Below are 19,418 nucleotides of genomic sequence, written 5' to 3' on the forward strand. Positions count from 1 at the left end.
GCTTCTTCACTCCTAGGTATAGATGGCTTCCCTCATCCTTCTGTAGCTTTCTCTCTGTCTCTGTTTCTTAAGGTAAATCTTGAAATCAGAGATGAGTGCCATATTTATGCATTAATGCCATGGAATACAATTCTAGTCAGGGATAGCACCTAGTTGATTGAGATGCATTCCCAGCTCAGTGCAGTTGTTACAAAACAATACTGCCGGTGATTGTATCTAGTTGATTGAGGTGCCACCTCAATGTAATCTCAATGTAAGCACCACAATGTAATCACCAGCTTGCTAATGTCACCACCACTGTAATAGGACATTTTTCCCTTGATCTTCTCTTTATGGCATTACACACTAAGGAGATAACTAGGCGTATCCCCGACACTTCTACTCCCATGAAAAATAGGATGTTTCGGTTGTCCTGTGGAGACAGGAGACCAGGTGGGTTTATCTCTACCTGTCACCGACCTTGGGGCGCCTCGGCTCCGAAATAACTCTTCCTCACGTTCTTTGGGAAAATGAGAGGGGGGAATTACTTCAGAATAAAGGGGACAGCAAAAGCCCGGTTCACCAGAATTGGCTTTGATAAGCTGGGTGCTTCACTGGCCACTGTGTGAACAGACTGCTGGACCTGATGGGCCTCTTGGTCCGATCCAGCGTGTTTTTTTTAATGTTCTTATATTTAGGAGGGAGTTTGGTTAACTAGTTATTTTGGCCTATGAACCAATGATTGTGTTAAGGCTCAGCCTGGTCTGAATGGGAACCCCTGGGAGGAAGATAGAGAAGAGGGGACAGTGTTGGTCCCAGATTCTCAGGCACTCCCTGTAGATGCAGAGACTGAGCAGTCAGAAGTTCCTGCAGGACCAGGTCCCCAGGCTCAGGCAGAGAATTCAGGCTGGGACCCACAGCCAGGTCCAAGCTCTGAGATTCCCCAGCAAGAGTTTAGCTTGGAGACTCTTCCGCCCCTTGATACAAAGCCAGAAGGGACCCTGACAGCTCCCTCACCCCACCCCACCCTCCCACCCCATCTCCGGAGACCCATGGGGGAACGCAGGAGGAGACTACGTGTTAGCATACAGCAAAGGAGATGCAGCAGATGGTTAGCAGCTATGAGGTGAGCTAGAGTAGATGCAGAGTCTTTTCAGGAGCCAGACTAGAATAACCCAGCTGCAAAAGGCTGTTGCACATGGGAGGCTGGCTATAAAAGAGTGGCTGCAGCTGAGCCAGATTGTGGCAGCAACATTGTGGTTTAGTTTGCAGGTTACTATTTCGGTTTCTTATCTGGATTCCTTGCTCTGTGCACATTGAACGTCTGAACCTGCTAAGACCTGCATGTGTTTTAAGACCTATCCTTGGTTCCTGAGGGCCTGTCAACGACAGATTGGGGGCGGGGGGTGTTGCCTGTTAATATGATTGGACGATGAGGCTTAGGATGCCTCATGAACTATAAACAAAGCTGGATTAGTGAACACGACAGAGCAAGGTCTCCAGCCACCTACCATCCAGGCCCAGATCTTTCAGGGCATTATACCCTCCGGGCTGCAGCAATTCTCCGACTATCCGGTCAGGTTCTTTCAGATCCCTCTCGATGACAGTCACTTTCCTGCCGTCCCTCGCCAGCACCACCGCCAAAGCAGAGCCGAGCACACCAGACCCCACAATGATAATCTCTGGGTCAGACTGAGGAGGCAGCGCTGAAGCGATCACGGTCTCCGTTGTGGTCTCCAGTGGGGTGTTGACCTTCCTCCGACCCTGTGCAAAGGCAAAAGCAAAACAAAACAGCACGTTGAGGCAGTTGTAAGGCGTAATCTTTCACAGCAAAGGGTATTTGCAAGTGTCTGTCACAACTAGTCATGAAAGAATTAACATCTGTATTGTTGGAAGGCCAACACGGCGAATCACTGGGGTGCAGCGTTGGCTAAGGGACATGTTCTAGCAAGGAGAGAATGCTGCTAGAACACAGCCATACAGCCCGGAAACCACACAGCACCCCAGAATTAACATCTGTTTGTATGTAAACAGGATGCTGAGGTGATATTGTAATGAGTTGGCCTATTGATTAGCCATTGGTCAGTCAGAGAGCCATTGCTTACATGTTACACGTGCATGAAAATTGGACAAAGTTGGTGAAGCAGTGAAGTTTTATTCTACTTCATTCTTGCAAGTGCAGGTGACCTGACAGCAAGTAGGCACACCTGCAGCGTTTTTATTCCTCCCCACTGCCCCATGCAATTCCCTCCCTTGCCTCCCCATTGGCTGGGTACTACAAAGTTTGCAGCCTATCCCAACCACCTAACCATAACATGTGAAATCCCACCCCTGTTTACATCTCCCACTCCTCAATTTAAAACACCCCCAGCCCATTCCTACAAAAGCAATCCCATTGAAAGAGCACTTCCCCCCGCCCCCCATTCATTCTCAAGAGTCACATCTGTTGACTGTTCTTCAAGAAAGGGAAAAATTTAGAGACAAAGAAATATCCCTTGACACCCCCCACCCCGTTTCCAGCTCCTCACAACCCCATTCTTTCCATAAGAAAAAAACCAACAAGAAATCTGCAACCCAGAACCACCTTTTGTGTATTCAGCATTTTCAAGTAGAAAGTATCATTTCGTATTCCTCCAATTCCCTGAACAATAGGGAAATCCAGTGTCATATGTTCTCTCTTCATTTGCAAATGAGTGTGTGGGGCAAAGGAGAAACCACAGAGCATTCAAAAAATGTGAAGGGACGTCAGGCCCTGCCCTCCCCATCCCAACAAACAGCATGTCCTTGGAGCACTCCAATGTTCTTTCCTCCTTTTCTGGGGACAGAATGAAAAGCAAACGTGGATCTTGAAGAAATACATCCCAAGAAAGGTCAGATGCAATTTATCCCCTTGTCTCACAAGCATTTCTTCCTGAGTGCCACTTAGGTACTGTCTAAACGAAATGAAATCCATTAACTATGCTGAAAATAAGTAACAGAAGAAATACAGAATACCATTGTGATTGTATGTTTTGACAGAATATCTAGGTTAAGGGTGCTCAGCTCTGGCCCTCCAGATGCTCATGGACTACAGTTCCTATCAGCCCCTGCCAGTTGGCCACATAATATGCATAGCGATTTCAGAGTTCAAAGTACTCCATTCATTCATTCATTCATTCATTCATTCATTCATTCATTCATTCATTCATTCATTCATTCATTCATTCATTCCACTCTTCTTGCCATAGCAGACTCAGGGCAGCTGGCAACAAACAATACAATTTAAAACACAAGCATCAGTTTTCCTGTGTGCATTACCCTGCCTTTGCTGCATAGTGTGAGGATGGGCCAATAAGAACCAAAGGATTCAAAAGGGGTTTTCTTTCTAGGCCAGGGGTAGGGAACCTGCGGCTCTCCAGATGTTCAGGAACTACAATTCCCATCAGCCCCTACCAGCATGGCCAATTGGCCATGCTGGTAGGGGCTGATGGGAATTGTAGTTCCTGAACATCTGGAGAGCCGCAGGTTCCCTACCCCTGTTCTAGGCCAAGCTTGTCAGCAGTCACGTAGAAGTTATGCAGGCAAGAAAGGGCTAAATCTAAGATAGATGGTTACTAAAGACCAAGACGTGACAAAAGACATATCCAAGGCCAAAACATGGGATGCCTACATGAAATTAGCAATATAAATCAAAGGTTAGAATAGAAAGGAGTTTGATTAGATAATTGAAAATGTGTTTTTCTATATTTTAATAAACACTGAAATGATACGAGAGATTTATATCTACTTGTAGTCTACTATAATTTTATTCTACCAGAATCACATAATGTATTTGTCAAAATCATTTTTAACCTTTTAAAGTAAATAAGTTGTATGTGAAATCTTTCACCCTGTGAAAGGGAACTAACCCACCCTTAGGAATGTTGGAAACTGGTTATCCTGATAGAAAACCAGAAAGACAGAATTTAGTTTATTGCCCTGCCGAAGAGCAGAGGAACTCCAGCTGCCAGGTAACAAGGATAAGAGCCAGGGGACTCAGCAGCCCAGATAAATAGGGACTACTCCATCAAAGCCCCTACCAGCATGGCCAATTGGCCAATTGGCCATGCTGACAGAGGCTGATGGGAATTGTAGTTCCTGAACATCTGGAGAGCCGCAGGTTCCCTACCCCTGCACTAGCATATTTGATTTTAATGCTAAGGAAGAAAGCAGGTATGGGAAAATAATCATATGGGTTATGTATATGCAGGTAGGTTATGAATTATGATATATGAATTCTTAGAAACTATAAAAGATGAGAAGGAGGAGGAGGAGAAGAAGGAGAAGAAGAGGAGGAGGAGGAGTTTGGATTTATATCCCCCCTTTCTCTCCTGTAAGGAGACTCAAAGGGGCTTACAATCTTCTTTCCCCTTCCCCCCCACCAAAAGACACCCTGTGAGGTGGGTGGGGCTGAGAAAGCTCCGAAAAGCTGTGACTAGCCCAAGGTCACCCAGCTGGCGTGTGTGGGAGTGCACAGGATAATCTGAATTCCCCAGATAAGCCGCCACAGCTCAGGCGGCAGAGCGGGGAATCAGACCCGGTTCCTCCAGATTAGAATGCACATGCTCTTAACCACTATGCCACTGCTGCTCACTCATGAGGTCTTTTGTATGGTGAGTGTGACTCTACTCTAGAGCTCACCCTGTCATAGATCTATTCTGGACAGTAAACCCTTTCTTCTATTTTAAAACTTTGATTCCTGGGTATTATTTCTTTGACAGTCTTTATAAAACACAGCTGCGCAGGACCATACGCTAGGTGTGGCCTGACAATAGACTTCTACTCATATACTACAGTCCATACCTCGGTTTTGTACTATTATCTGTAACTCAGTTGGCACTGCCACAAACACATAGACACATGACCAAAGCAAGGGGTCACAGCATGGGTTATTATACCTCAAATCTGGACGGGGAAGGACTAGAAACAAAAGGCAGAGCCTTTCTTCATAGACACATGGTCATATTAATCTTTACAACAGCCCTGTAAGATAGACTACTGTTATTCCCAGAATGTAGTCAGGAAGCCAACATATGGAGAGCTCATGACTGAGAGGTGAACAGCAACCTATCACACTGTAACTCATTTGCCCAGGAGCTGTGCTGAATCACCAGTGATTCTGGAACTCCTACGGTCTTTCAGTTTTTACACTTTCAAGGAAGAGTCAGCAGCTGCAATAGTGGGAGGAGTAACAGTTCCGTCAAAATTCCATCTGCCTATCTTCCATGCCAGTGGTTTTGTCCCCAGCAAGGATTTCAAAACTGAACAGCCTACTTCGCAACAATGGCCTGATTTAAACACGCAGCAAATGAGGTGGCACAGTGAACCTACTCACATCAGACTGTGACCCATAAATTTATGTTGCTTTTCAGGATGCCAGTATCATAATCCTATAGATCAGTGGTTCTCAACCTGGGGGTCTGGACCCCTTTGGGGGTCCAACGACCCTTTCACAGGGGTCGCCTAAGACTCTCTGGATCAGTGTTCTCCATCTGTAAAATGGATAAATGTTAGGGTTGGGGGTCACCACAACATGAGGAACTGTATTAAAGGGTTGCAGCATCAGGAATCACTGCTTTGGAGTTTATAGACTTCTTATTGCAGGCTATACTAGTAAAGCTGAAGGGAGGGGTTGTTCTTAAGTACGATTAAGAGTTAACAAAAGTTTTGAGCTTGCTTGTGTAGGAAACTATAGGCAAACCGCATAGAGGCTTATCAGCCAAATCGAGACAAGTGTAAAGAGTCTGAACCTGTGGCCTAGCATCACCAGCGCTTGTAGCTATACCACAAAGCACAGGTTAAGAGCAACGAAGCGTGCAAGGTATTATATACAGAGAAAAGGCTTGCTACATAAAGGAAAATGGAATAAATGACACATTGCCAGTAACAAGTTGACCAAAGACTCCCTCGCCATTTTCCCTATTTAAGCCTCAGTGGTACCCTTAGAGAGAATAGGGCTAGTTGCCTTTTGTACAGTGTTCTGTGGGAGGGAACCTTAGTTAGGCCCTGTCCCTTTAAGAAGCCCCCTATAGGCAAGAGAACTGCAGCATCTCTTATTAGTTAGTAGTCCCTTTTAGTTAGTAGTCCTCTTAGTTCAGGTGTCTGGGGAAGGCTGGAGACAGAAATATCTCGGACGTACAAGGTGTTACGTTTAAGGTGTTAAGAGATCCATAGAACTCAGAGTAAGCAAGTTCAACAGGATTGCAGGAAACAGAGTTTAATTAGAGGACACCAGGAGATCTCAGAAGCAGCACAAGAAGCTGTCTGCAACCTGCACAGGTGACTTCAGTGAGCACAAGTGTCACTAGCTGGTGTCAAATAAAGACCTGATACCAGCAGGTCACAAACCCATTATCAGCTGCATAGGATGCCACTCTGAAGAACACAAAAGACCACACAATGTGATGAGATATTCTGGTTGGTTGGAGTAAGAGGCATCACATGGGTTTTGGATTGTGCAACCGATCAGCATAGCATTCAACTATTTACGTTACTGAATTTTTGATAGTTATGCCTGATGTGGATAGTCCCAGTCTGATCTCATCAGGTGTCAGAAGCTAAACAGAAGCTAATGTGGATAGTCCCAGTCTGATCTCATCAGGTGTCAGAAGCTAAACAGGATCAGCCCTGGCTAGGATTTGGATGGGAACACCAAGGAATTCCAGGATTGTTACTCAGAGAAGGCAAGGGCAAATCTCCTCCTCCTCCTCTTGCCCTGAAAACTCTACAGGGCCACCCTAAGCCAGTTGTGACTTGGCAGCACACACACACAAAAAGGTAACTATGTTGGTCTGAAGCACAATACAGAAATGAAGCAGTGGTGCGACCGCACTTGGAGTACTGTGTCCAGTTCTGGTCGCCGCATCTCAAAAAGGATATTGAGGAGATAGAAAAAGTGCAGAGAAGGGCAACAAGGATGATTGAGGGACTGGAGCACCTTCCCTATGAGGAGAGGCTGCAGCGTTTGGGACTCTTTAGTTTGGAGAGGAGGCGGCTGAGGGGGGATATGATTGAAGTCTAAAAAATTATGCATGGGGTAGAAAATGTTGACAGAGAGAAATTTTTCTCTCTTTCTCACAATACTAGAACCAGGGGGCATTCATTGAAAATGCTGGGGGGAAGAATTAGGACTAATAAAAGGAAACACTTCTTCACGCAACGTGTGATTGGTGTTTGGAATATGCTGCCACAGGAGGTGGTGATGGCCACTAACCTGGATAGCTTTCAAAGGGGCTTGGACAGATTTGTGGAGGAGAAGTCAATTTATGGCTACCAATCTTGATCCTCTTTGATCTGAGATTGCAAATGCCTTAACAGACCAGGTGATCGGGAGCAACAGCCGCAGAAGGCCATTGCGTTCACATCCTACATGTGAGCTCCCAAAGGCACCTGGTGGGCCACTGCGAGTAGCAGAGAGCTGGACTAGATGGACTTTGGTCTGATCCAGCTGGCTTGTTCTTATGTTCTTATGTTCTTATGAAATCTAACACATTTTTTAAAATAACACCACAAAAACTGCAAGTAAGCTTTTGAGCTCTCCAGAACTGTTCATCAGGTTGGAAGTTTTAAAAAGGGGTGGAGGAGAGAAAATATGTATTCTGTATAAAGTGCCAGCCTGATACGAACAGATAAAATGGTCAGATGGGCGGACCTGCTACAATGCTGCATCAGAGAATGAACATTTTGTATTAAACTCTCCTGGGCTGTTCACCTCTCCGATCCACAGTTGGTCCAATTTGGAGTTTATTCCTTACTGAAGGGAGGGGAAAAGGAGAGACATCAAGACAGCAGAAGGAATGCTGTGGTGCCTCAACTCCTGTTTGGTGGATTCATACACCGGGCTAAAGCTTGACAACACTGGAGAAGCGAAGTCTGTAGAAGGGAAGGTTAAGGGGGACATGATAGCTATGTTTAAATATTTGAAGGGATGCCATGTCGAAGAGGGAGCAAGCTTGTTTTCTGCAGCCTCAGAGAGTCATGGATTCAAGGTGCAGGAAAAGAGATTCCACCTAAACATTAAAAAGAACTTTCTGACCGTCAGGGCTGTTCGACAGTGGAATTTGCTGCCTCAGATAGTGGTGAAGTCTCCTCCTTTGGAGGTTTTTAAACAGAGGTTGGATGAACATATGTCAGGAGTTCTTTGATTGTGTTTTCCTGCATGGCCAGGGGTTGGACTTGATGGCCCTTGGGGGTCTCTTCCAATTCTATAATTCTAACCCACCAACAAAGCTCAAAAACTATAAGATGTGCCTGCATCTATAAGCCCCCCGCCCTCACCTTCCGAGTCAGACTATTGGTCATCTAGGGTACTATTGCCTGTTGCAATTGGAAGGGGCTCTTCAATGTTTTTGGCATGGGGAGGTCTATTCCCTTCTCTACCACATTAGACTTGTCCAAAACAAGTGGTTTTGAGATTGAGTCTGGAATATTGACCACACAGATCTGATGCATACATCTACTATTCCTTTCCCTTAAAAATCAGGCTGTCAAGTTCAGGACTTTGTGGTTGGGAGGCGCACTGATTTGTACAGACCAAATTCAGCAAATGCCAGTCAGGAAGAGCCTTGAAATGCAGTGCAGGGTGTCTGGGAACAGCCTTGTGCCACCACTCCAATAATCCCTGCAATCCAAGATCAGCCAGCCACTCTAAATGACAAGCATTTTCCAAGGAAATAACTAAAACAACAATGTGCTAGCTTAATGAGCATGAGAACTTTGCTAAGAAACCATGAGCAAAACGACCTTAAGAGTTTAGACAGGAATCCCAGCCTTTCACACTCAAAACATGGAGTGGCAGGATCACTAAATGTCCAAACAGCCAGCTCTCACCTATGGGTCATAGAGGAAGTAGAGAAATCTTCCATTTTAATTATCTCTTGCACTCAAACCAGAAAGAGGGCAAAAATTGAAGGTTGCAAAGTGTTGGATATATGCCAGGTCAACGACAGCAGACTTGAACTTTTGGTGGTGCCAAGTTTTTGCCTTGGGCATTTGGGGTTAGTTTATTTTTATTCCTTATCATCAAGAAACCTTGTCTTGAGAATTCTCTATTGAGAATCAAGACCAAAAGTAGGATTTAGGGGGATACTGCTAAAGAACAGAACACAAGTTTATGTTGATTAACATAATATATACAAAATCATAATATAAAAGAGGGGGACCAAATGGACTAGGAGAGGAGAGAGTATTGACAAGCTGGAACGTGTCTAGAGGAGGGCAACTAAAATGGTAAAAGTTCTGGAGTCCATGCCTTACGAAGACAGGCTCAAGGAGCTGGGAATGTTTAGTCTAGAGAATCAAAGATTAAGAGGGGGACATGATAGCTATGTTTAAATATTTGAAGGGATGCCATGTCGAAGAGGGAGCAAGCTTGTTTTCCACGGCCTCAGAGACTAGGACACAGAATAATGGATTCAAGGTACAGGAAAAGAGATTCCATCTAAACATTAAGAAGAACTTTCTGACTTTCAGGGCTGTTCGACAGTGGAATTCACTGCTTTGGAGAGTGGTGGAGGCTCCTTCTTTGAAGGTTTTTAAAGAAAGGCTGGATGAACATATGTCGGGAGTGCTTTGATTGTGTGTTCCTGCATGGCAGGGGGTTGGTCTTGATGGCCCTCGGGATCTCTTCCAACTCTACGATTCTATGATTAAAAATTGCAAAGTTTACACACAAATTTAAAGGCATATCTTATGTCACTCTTAATATTTTTGTGCTTAATCTTCTTTTGGTTAGCACAGTGCAAACAGAAATAATCCAGATATTCAAGTCTTCCTTTTAAACAAGGGCATTTATTTCTGGCAACTGTGCCTCCTCTATGTAGGACAAATATCCCACAATGTCTGAACGACATCTTCTTTCTTTCTTCATGCATTTCTTCTTTCTTTCTTCTGCATCTTTCTTCAATTATTTGTTACCACATTACACAACTAGGAATGGTTAGCTCTAGCGATTATGAATGAGGAGAAGATACCTTGAATTTTCCTGATATTAAAAATCCAGCTCCCTTTCCCCAATTTAGGGAAACAGACTGCTCTCCAAAATGCACAGGGGCGTTCGAGAAACACAAATCAGCAACAAGGTTTTCCCAAAGTAGAGGGTACATTCCCCTCACATCACGAATATTTCTTCTTTAAACCCCAAAGAAGGAAGCAACATTTTAATACAACAATAAAAGAACAGAATAGAAACAGCCAGCCAGTATGCTGTAGTGGTTAGTGTCAGACTAGGATCTGGAAGACTTGGGTTCGAATCCCCCCTCTGCCCTAGAAGCTTTGGCCAGTTAGTCTCTCTCTTGACCTTTGGCCAGTTAGTCTCTCTCAGCCTAACCAACCTCACAAGATTGTAATGAGGATAAAATGGAGCTAATGAGGATGATGTCAGGTGCCTTGAGTACCTTGGGGGAGGAAAGCAAGTATAAATAAAGCAAGTAAACAAATTTGGCTCTTTTCCAACCTACCTTCCGGTATCCAGCTTGCAGGTCTTCTTGAGGTTGCATGTGAGATTTGGTCCAGAAAAATCCAACAAAGGGAACAGTGGCTAGAAAGTTACCGAATAGCCCCCACCAGGGCTTCTTGCGCTTCTGTTCTTTGAGTCCCCTCGACCGATATCGATAGGAAAGCAGCAACCCAAGAGAAAAGAAGACCAGCATGGAGATCAGCAGCTCCTTGTTGGCGTAACTCATCAAGTCTCCACATTTCTTATAGACATAGACAAAGGAAGCAATGCCTAAAAAAGTCCACATTGTCATTGGGAGGGGAGGCGTGCAGTTTCAGTCCAGTGGTGGGTTCCTTTCCGAGCTCGTTCCTGAATAAAGTCTCCTGGGGGAAAATGTTTTCTGTACAAACTGTGAACACAGCTAGGAATTTACAAACATCCGCATTTTAGAAAACTCAGGGAAAGGAAATATTTCAAAATTTTCCTAGGAAGCAAAAAATGCTGTCCAAACGGCTAGCAAATTTAGCCTTCAGTTTCTCCTGTTAGATATACAAAAATAGTTACCAAGGAAGGGGGGGCGGGGAGAAGTGATATTCACCTTCAGGATTTCTCTCTCCCACCTAATAAAATCCAGGTGAATTTATATACCCTGGAAAAGAGCATTTTTAATTTCCCCTAGCTCTGCCTTTTGCTTTGCACCTATCCCTTTCAAGTTCAGCAGCCAAAAATAAAACTTAAAAAGTCTCTCCTCCCTTTAAAAAAAATATCAAAAATCAAAATTGTGGCTCAGCTTCTTCACAGTTTAAGAGCCTCAGAGATGACTGAAAATTATTTTAAAAAATTACAAACTACAAAAGTTGTACTAACTTGAGGCAAAGGATGTCCTTCTAGGGATAAAAGCGCAGCTCAGATTGGATTTTCTACCTCAGTTTTCTTCTGGTTTGAAGGAACCAGGTAGATGCTCCCCAGCCTTTTTCAGAGGCAAATATTTGGGCTGGTAATTATTATTCTCCCTCTTCTTCCTCCTCCTCCCAACCCTTCAGGGTGACAACTCCCCATCCCCGGGCATCTCCTCACAAGACCGGGTCAAGTCCCACCTCCCTCCACTGAGGAGAAGAACCCAACGATGGAGGATGCTCTCAGCCACACAGCGAGGCTAAACCAGGTGAGCAGAGCGGGCGGGCCCAAAGCAGGTGGGCGGGGCGTATGCTAATAACAGCCCGCCCCTTCTCCGTCTCCGCGCGCTCAGCGGCCCAGTCCGTCCCAGCCAATCCGTGCCGCTATGCCGAGATGGTCTTATGGCGTTTAACCAATGGGGAGGCAAAGAGGGCGGGGTTTTGCATCCCGCGGGCCACTAGTGCGATGTGACGTAAGGCACGAGAGATTCGGTAACAGAATGGTGCGTCCGGCGTTGCTATGGAATCGCCGGGCGGGGAGGTAGGGAGCGAGGTTTTTTTGGCTAAGCCAGGGAAGGGGAGACTTTTGAATGTCGGGGAAGGCTTCGCCTCACTTAGTGCGCAGGCGCATGAAATGCCGATGCGCAGTGAGGGAGAAATGCCGTTTGGTGAACTGTGAGACGGCGAGGCGGACGTGGCGACGCTGTAGAGACAGATTTTGAGCGCAGGGCGCCCGAGCATATGCAAAGTGCAACTGACTGGTGGTTGAGAAGGTCTTGCAGGGCTGGCGCCAACTTTTAAAACTGATTCTCACTAAGAAAAGAAAAAGTCTGAGGAAACAGCCCGAAAGGGCGAGGAAGAAGATTAAAGGGGCGCTCCGCCAATCACCGCCCGGTCGGTTCACGCTCCGCCAATCACAGCCTGGGAGAATTTAGGGCTCGCGGTCAAGGGGGCGGGGAAAGGCGTTGCCCGGGCCTGGCTGGGCTTTGAATCGGGGTTTCCATGGCGACCACGACGCGTGTGGAGCTGCGTCGGTTGGCGCAGGAGGCCGAGGCTCTGGCCGGTGTCGTCCGCGGCTCTCTGGGGCCCCGCGGCGGTCAGGCCCTGCTCACGCGCCCCACGGGGGAAGCGCTGCTCTCGCGAGACGGGCAGAGGGTACTGGAGACCCTGAACGTGGCCTCGCCCACAGCCAGGTAAGCCTCTCGAATGGGGGAGGAGGCTTTCGACCCGCCCTGTTCGAATGCAGCTCGCGGCTTAGTTTGCGGAACTCCCGGCCACTGGTTTTAAACGAGACTCTATGTTTTTAAAAATCCCCACAAAGGGAAAACTAGCGCTTCAGGAAGAAAACGAGTATTCTGCCTGCTCTGTTAGTTGTCTGTTTGCATTGAGTTTTTAATACAGTGGACTGTTTAAAGTGCAGTGTCCTGGCTGCAGTGTAGTGGTGTAGCTCACTCTACCATTTCACTTCAGTTTGCTGTATGTCCAGAATTCACATTAGGCCTTAAATGGCTTTTAAACAAGAACTATACAGAATTGGGGGAGAGGTCCAGTCAGTCACTGGTTCTTAGCCATGAGTGCTGAACAGAATTTCTCATCTTGAGAGGCAATATTGCTGGAGAGATTGTGGACAGACTATTTCCATCATTTACTTGCCAGCCACCTCATAATCCGCAGAGTTCTCGAGGCGCGATTGAAAAATAACAATCAATTTGTGGGCAGCAGGTATGGGGGTTTTTTTTCAAAAAAAATCCAGCAATAATAATGTTCTTCCCTGAGAAAACTGTCCATCTCTCCCCTCTAAAGTCCTGAGATGAGCAATTTGGACTTGAGGTTAAGTTTGCAAGGCATTTGTTGCCTTCTCCAAGCTGCAGCCCTAAAGACAACATTAGAGTAGAACTGAAAGGTAAGCTTACCAAACTTCCATAGTCTGTTGTGCCAATTAAACATTGTACAGAACTGTCCTAAGTGGGCCTTACTTCAAATTTTACATTGGTCTACGTAATGGAGTTTATCCCCAGGAAAGCAGTATTTGTGATGTATTATAGTGGGTCTTAGGGTCACGTCACACAAGCGAAGCACAGAGAGCTCTGCCTATGAAGCGCTCAGGTGGAAACACTCTTTGTAGAACTAGAGTATCTGTTCGGGTGCCTTCTCCGTAGCTGCCACAATTTGATAGTCGTGGCATAATCCCAGAAATATGGGATTGTGGGCAATTTGATAGTTTTGCTATAATCCCAGAAATATGATACTGTTACAACATGGGGATACCTGCACTTAACAGAAGCATTTTCTAAGATGCAGCCTGTGGTGTGCTAATAGAACCATCTGTTAACTGGGAGCTTGTTGAACTCCAGTCGCAGCTAGATTATTCCCAATGATCTTAATATAACAATGTAAATATTTTTTTCTCTATCATGTCACTGCTGACTGATGGCAACCCTACAGGCAAAAGAAGTTTGGATGTGGTTTGCTCTGCATCGTGACCCAGGTATTCCTTGAGGGTCTTGCATCCAAATGCTTGCCAGGGTCAAGGCTGAGAGTATTTCACTGGCCCAAGGTCACTCAGCAAGCTTCCATGTCATGAGTGGGGATTGAAGCATGGGTTACTAGGTCCTAGTCCAACACCTTAACTATCATACCATGAAGACTCTCTAATGTAAATATAGAAGGATATCTTTCTAGTACATATAACTGAGAGGAATCAATATTGAAATGTGTGTGTTCTTGTTTTGAACAGAATGATGATAGCATGTATTTCCACACACTGCAACCTGATTGGAGATGGAGCTAAAACATTCATCATCCTGCTCTCCGCTTTACTCCAAGGACTTGAAACACTTATCGAAAGAGACAGTTCTGTGTTTTGTGAGCACGTTCACGGAAGAGAGAAACAGAAGGGAAAATGTTATGGGTTGAACCAAGTCTCCCGGTTTCTTGTGACTTTCCAAACCCACATCTTGGACTTCATAATGACGCAGGACCTAGGAAGACATTTTACGTCTGTCTTTTCTGCTGACGACGTGGACATAAACAGAAGCACAGTGGAGTCAGTATTAGAAGCTTATTTTTGCGGGAAAGTAGGCAACAATTGGCAAAAGTTTCTTTCCCAGTTGAGCTGTGATTTCTATTACAAAGCCACTGCTGGTAAAAATACAACCGAAGTACTGCATTTTGTGGATGAATGTTTTGCCGAGTTGCATATCGCTGTGATGGGTCTTCCAGTTTCATGCTCAAGGATCCTAGAAGGGCTCGTTCTTCAAAGAGATTTTGCTGTGTATTGTCCCTCAGAGGGTGAGAAAAGAATTCTGATCGTGACAGAACCGATCCATGCAGCTCTTTCTGACTTAAGTGTAGAAACAGTTATAACTGGTGAACCTCAGTATCAAGCATCTGAACTCTGGATTGCAAAAAGAACAGAAACTATAATAAGACACATGCAGCACAATAATATCAAGGTATTACTATCCAGTGTAAAACAACAGGAAGTGGTTCATTATTGTGCACAGCGTTGTGGCATATCAACTGTAGAATGCCTGTCGCAGGAGGAAATCTCTCTTATTTGCAGCATTACAAGAATCTCACCTTTTAGGCCTTCTCAGGACAATATTCACACTGCAATCACTGAAGCTGCCTTTGCAAAATTTTGCCAGCCTTTGCATCTTGGTGGAAAGAGATGCATCCACATCAATTTGACAGGGACTCATGCCTTTCATCCTCACTGCGTGATTCTCTGTGGGCCTGTCCGTGGGGTTACTGAGCAGCATGCTTGTGCTTTTTACGGGGCCTTCAAAATGCTACGGCAAATGTTTACGGTAGTTCATCTAACTGAGTGTCATGAACCAAAATCTGAAAGTCAGAACAGTTTAAACAGTCAGTGGGGTTGTGCTGAACAGCATCAGTTTATGGAAGGACCCACCGATAGTGATAATATTCAGGCTAATGACAAGCAATTGATACCTTGTGGGGTTGAAATGGAAAAATGTTCTGTAGTTCCTACTCCAGTAGGAGCCAAACAGCTTGCAGGTTCACAGACAGATGCATGCAAATCCTCATGCGTCACCCCGCCCTGTGCAGATTTAGAACATAATATTATGTACTCAGTGCTGAGTGTAAGTCAGAATGGAGTAGTTGACTTACAAAAGCTGTCTCTGCAATATAATCATCCAGACAAAACAGGAGCGTGTGAAAACGAGCTGTCTGAAAATCAGTGTGTTCACGCTACAGTAGAGGAAAGCGCTAGTTGCAGACATGCATTAATGCAGCTACAGGCCAATAAGGATAGTTATACAGGGCCCAATTGTGGAGTTTCAGTTAAAGATGGAGGGAACAAGAAAAGCTGTATCCAAGGTAACACCAGTTTTTCGATCAAGGCCGGAGACGTTGTGCCAGCAGGAGGAATCTTTGAGATCCTGCTGCATTACTATCTGTCTTGCTATGCGAAGCAGTGCCAGTCAACCAGTGTGTCCATTCTGTGCTCCCTAATTGCTGACGCTTTGCTAAGCATTCCAAAAACCCTCTGCAAGACATTGGGGAAAAATGCTTTTGCTCGAGTCTATCTCGAAGTTATTGGGGCCCTCAAAAATAAGCGGCAGCCCCTGCTGACCAGTCAACAAAGCCTTGAATCGGTGTCCTGCAAGTATCACTTGATGGCTTCTGTCCTTCAGTGTGCAGCAAGGCTTCTGAATATTGACCTGATAGTTAGCATTAAGCAACTGCCTCAGAAGGCCGTAGGAAGTGACTCGGAAGATGATCAGTGAGAGCCGGCTGCAGGTGCGCTTGGTAGTTGCTAAAGTCAGATGTTACGGAGAATATGCGGATGTTTCTTGGTCCTGAAAGCAGCTATTCCAGTGTACTCCCAAGCAGCTTGAACATTCCAGTGCAAACCTGTTCAGGCAGGCAATATTCAAATGACAGCCCGGCTATACATATTTACCCAGTGAGGACAGCCCCACTGAGAGTTCTGCTGTTCCTCTTCCTCATTTGGATTTATACCCCACTTTTCTCAACCGTAAGGAGTCTCAAAATGGCTTACAAACTCCTTCTCTTCCTCTCTCCACTACACATAACCTTGTGCAGGTGAATGTGACTAGCCCAAGGTCTTCCAGTAGACTTCATGTGGAGAAGCGAGGAATCAAACCTGGTTCCAGATTAGAGTCCACCACTCATGTGGAGGAGCAGGGAATCCAATCCAGTTCCCCAGATTAGAGTCCACCGCTCTTAATTACTACACTCTCCTGGCTCTTGATGGTGAATAGTGCCGTAACTCTGAGCTGACTTCTGACAGCCTTGTAGGGTTTTCAAGGCAAGAGGCTTTTGGAGGTGGTTTGTCATTGCCTGCCTCTGCAGAGCAACCCTGGCTTTCCTTGGTGGTCTGCCAACCAAGTACTAACCAGAGCAGACCCTGTTTAGCTTCTGAGATCTGCTGAGATTGGCCTATCCAGGTCGGGGCTGCGGCAGGCTTAGACCAGAGTAATTCTGCCTAAGATTGTAGGTCCTAACAGCAGAAGAAAAAGAAAAGCAGCTGCAAAATTTTGTGAATCTTGCAAAGTGTTTCTTGTAGACAGATAGAAAAAGGGGCCGTGATCCTTGTTATGAGTTTGCTGTTAAATGCGGTGCTAAGCAGTTCATTAGACTGCAGCCTGGCTCTGCATTACTTGTGACAGAAGCTCCGTAGGACGAGGGGCTCTGCCTGTTAAAAATTCTGAACCGGATTTCTCAACTGGCAGAGAAATCTGCAAGTAGAGAAATCTCAGGGGCAAAATGACACAGGACAGATCTCAGAACTGGGCCCTTGCGTAATTTTCAAAGCACTCTAAAATGGCCGTGCCATCTATGCTGTCATAACTAGATGCCTGTAGATGCTGTCATATCTAGTTTATCCCTAAAAAGAAGAAGAAGAGTTTGGATTTATATCCCCCCTTTCTCTCCTGTAGGAGACTCAAAGGGGCTCACAATCTCCTTGCCCTTCCCCCCTCACAACAAACACCCTGTGAGGTGGGTGGGGCTGAGAGAGCTTCGAGAAGCTGTGACTAGCCCAAGGTCACCCAGCTGGCATGTGTGGGAGTGCACAGGCTAATCTGAATTCCCCAGATAAGCCTCCACAGCTCAGGCGGCAGAGCTGGGAATCAAACCCGGTTCCTCCAGATTAGAATGCACCTGCTCTTAATCTCCTACCCCAGGTGTTTTTGATGTTACTGACTGGGAAAGGGAATTTGAAACAGGTACGCCAGCAGAACTCTCAGGGAGTGGGGCTTCTCTCACTGGGTGGATAAGTACAGCTGGACTCTCGTTTGTACTTCCCTCACAAAGCCCAGTTTTGCTGGACATACTTAAACCACAACCCTCAGGCAGTTGAATTTTTTTATTACGAACGTAAGAAAGCCTGCCGTGTTAGACTGGTGGTCCATCTCATCCAGCGGCCTGTCTCACAGCGGCCAGCCAGTTCTCTGGAGGTCCAGCAACAGTGCAGAAGGCCTACTCCTGCTGTTGCCTCCTGACACTGCTATTCAGGGGTTTATTTCCTCTGACTATGGAAGTTCCCTTTAGTCATCAAGGTTAGTAGTGATTGACAGAACTCTGCTGCAGAAATCTGCAATCCCCTTTTAGAATAGTCTGTACTTATGGCCTATTACCTCATCCTCTGGCAGCAAATTTCACAGTTTAACAAGCTGGGTGAAGAAGTATTTCTCCTCTCTTATCACACTTGAACAAAATGCCTGGTAACCACTATTTTGCTGCTTTTAATACAGCAGGCTGTTACAAGTTGTGGTTGATTTCTAATTAATGCTTCTGAAAGACTGCCTGACCAAACAGAAGACTAAAATAAAATCTTTATGTAAGTAATCAAATGGGCAGTGCTACATTTATTTAAATATCTGTACCTCACTTTTTTCTCCTGTGGCAGCCTACAGTAGCTTTCAGTGTTGCTCTGTCTGCCTCCATTTTATCCTCATAACAACAACCCCCTGAAGAGGGTTAGGCTGAAAGAAAGCAGCTGGTCCAAAGTCGCCCAGGGAGCATCTACGGCAGACGGGATTTGAATCGGGGTCTCCCAGATCTAGTCCAATATGCAGATCCCTTGCGCCGTGCTGATTCTACCAGACTTTCAGCCTGTGGAACAATTAAACACAGAAATATATTAATTTATCTTTTTCTTATGCAGGATTCCAGTCTTTGGGCTTGAATTTAGATCACCAATAGGAAACCTTTATTATTATTTTGGATCAACATGTTGGTTAACGCTCTCTTCGAACTCCACATTTCAAAGGAATCTGTTCCTGGCAGCTTTCTTCATTGTCCAACTTTCACACGCATACAGGGGGGCTTTCCCCACTTACCTTCTGCTGCGCGCTACTCCGGGAAAGTAGTGCGGGGTCCAGCAGCACTCCCCACTTGCAAGTGCGGCAACCACGCAGCCGCCCCGATGCTGCCGCTCTTGCACCACCTCAGCGCACATCATTCCTGGTGCTGAAGAAAAGGCACCTTTTGATGACCCCGCGCAGAGCTCTCGGGAACCCCAAGAGCGCGCCAGGAATGTCGCGCGCTGAGGGGGCGCGTGAGCAGCGCGCAGCAGAAGGTGAGTGGGGAAAGCCCCATAGTAACAAGGAACACTATGGCGTGAACTAACTGGATCTTTGTTACCAGTGTCTCATCCTTATGCTAACAGGATCAGAAAAACCCAAATGGAAGGGTTTGGTCCCGATAGCTTCCTACCACTGTGATGTGAATACATACAAAAAGATAAGCTTTACATACCCGGCAGTAGCTATTTGGATATCTGCAGCCCCATCCAAGACTTTTTCTGTGATTTTCTCCCCATGCTGATTCAGGACTAGCCTTGTTTAATGTTAGGTCTTTTCAAGTGATGGATCTGCATGAACTTCTGGGGGACATCTCATTTCTGTGTCCCCCACTACTTCCTCTTTCCCTTCCATGAAAGCCCCCACAGCCTCTCCCTCTTTCTTGCCCTCTTCTTTCCTTTGCACCCACTGGCCAATGTACCTGAGCTCCCCACACCCCAGCAGCCTCCCCCCAGCAAGAGTCTGCAGAATTGTGCAGCAGTTCCCTCCACCAGACCAAGTTGTGTGGTG

At 45.8% G+C, this 19,418-nt stretch overlaps 2 protein-coding genes across 5 annotated transcripts in view; one reads left to right on the plus strand and one right to left on the minus strand.

Moving 5' to 3' along the window:
• The window catches only part of SQLE (squalene epoxidase), a 27,317-nt gene extending 15,720 nt beyond the window's left edge, over positions 1 to 11,597 (minus strand). The window contains exons 1-2 of the mRNA XM_048507834.1: positions 10,455 to 11,597; positions 1,491 to 1,743 (exon numbers count right to left, since the gene is read on the minus strand). Of these exons, the coding sequence (XP_048363791.1) occupies positions 1,491 to 1,743; positions 10,455 to 10,745 (544 nt within the window). The 5' untranslated portion in view covers positions 10,746 to 11,597. The remainder of the gene's footprint in view (positions 1 to 1,490; positions 1,744 to 10,454) is intronic.
• Positions 11,557 to 16,465, plus strand: BBS10 (Bardet-Biedl syndrome 10). Of its 4 annotated transcripts, none has more exons than XM_048507833.1 (2): positions 11,557 to 11,597; positions 14,066 to 16,465. In XM_048507833.1, the coding sequence occupies exon 2, from the start codon at positions 14,067 to 14,069 to the stop codon at positions 16,083 to 16,085; it is 2,019 nt and encodes a 672-aa protein (XP_048363790.1). In that variant the 5' UTR covers positions 11,557 to 11,597; position 14,066; the 3' UTR covers positions 16,086 to 16,465. The 4 variants fall into 4 exon arrangements, with proteins under 4 accessions (XP_048363790.1, XP_048363788.1, XP_048363789.1 ...); XM_048507831.1 differs by lacking the exon at positions 11,557 to 11,597 and adding an exon at positions 11,812 to 11,869; XM_048507832.1 differs by lacking the exon at positions 11,557 to 11,597 and adding an exon at positions 11,817 to 11,831.
• The last annotated feature ends 2,953 nt before the right edge of the window (positions 16,466 to 19,418 follow it).

This window comes from Sphaerodactylus townsendi, linkage group LG09 (genome assembly GCF_021028975.2).
Source record: "Sphaerodactylus townsendi isolate TG3544 linkage group LG09, MPM_Stown_v2.3, whole genome shotgun sequence".
NCBI classification, from domain to species: Eukaryota; Metazoa; Chordata; class Lepidosauria; order Squamata; family Sphaerodactylidae; genus Sphaerodactylus; species Sphaerodactylus townsendi.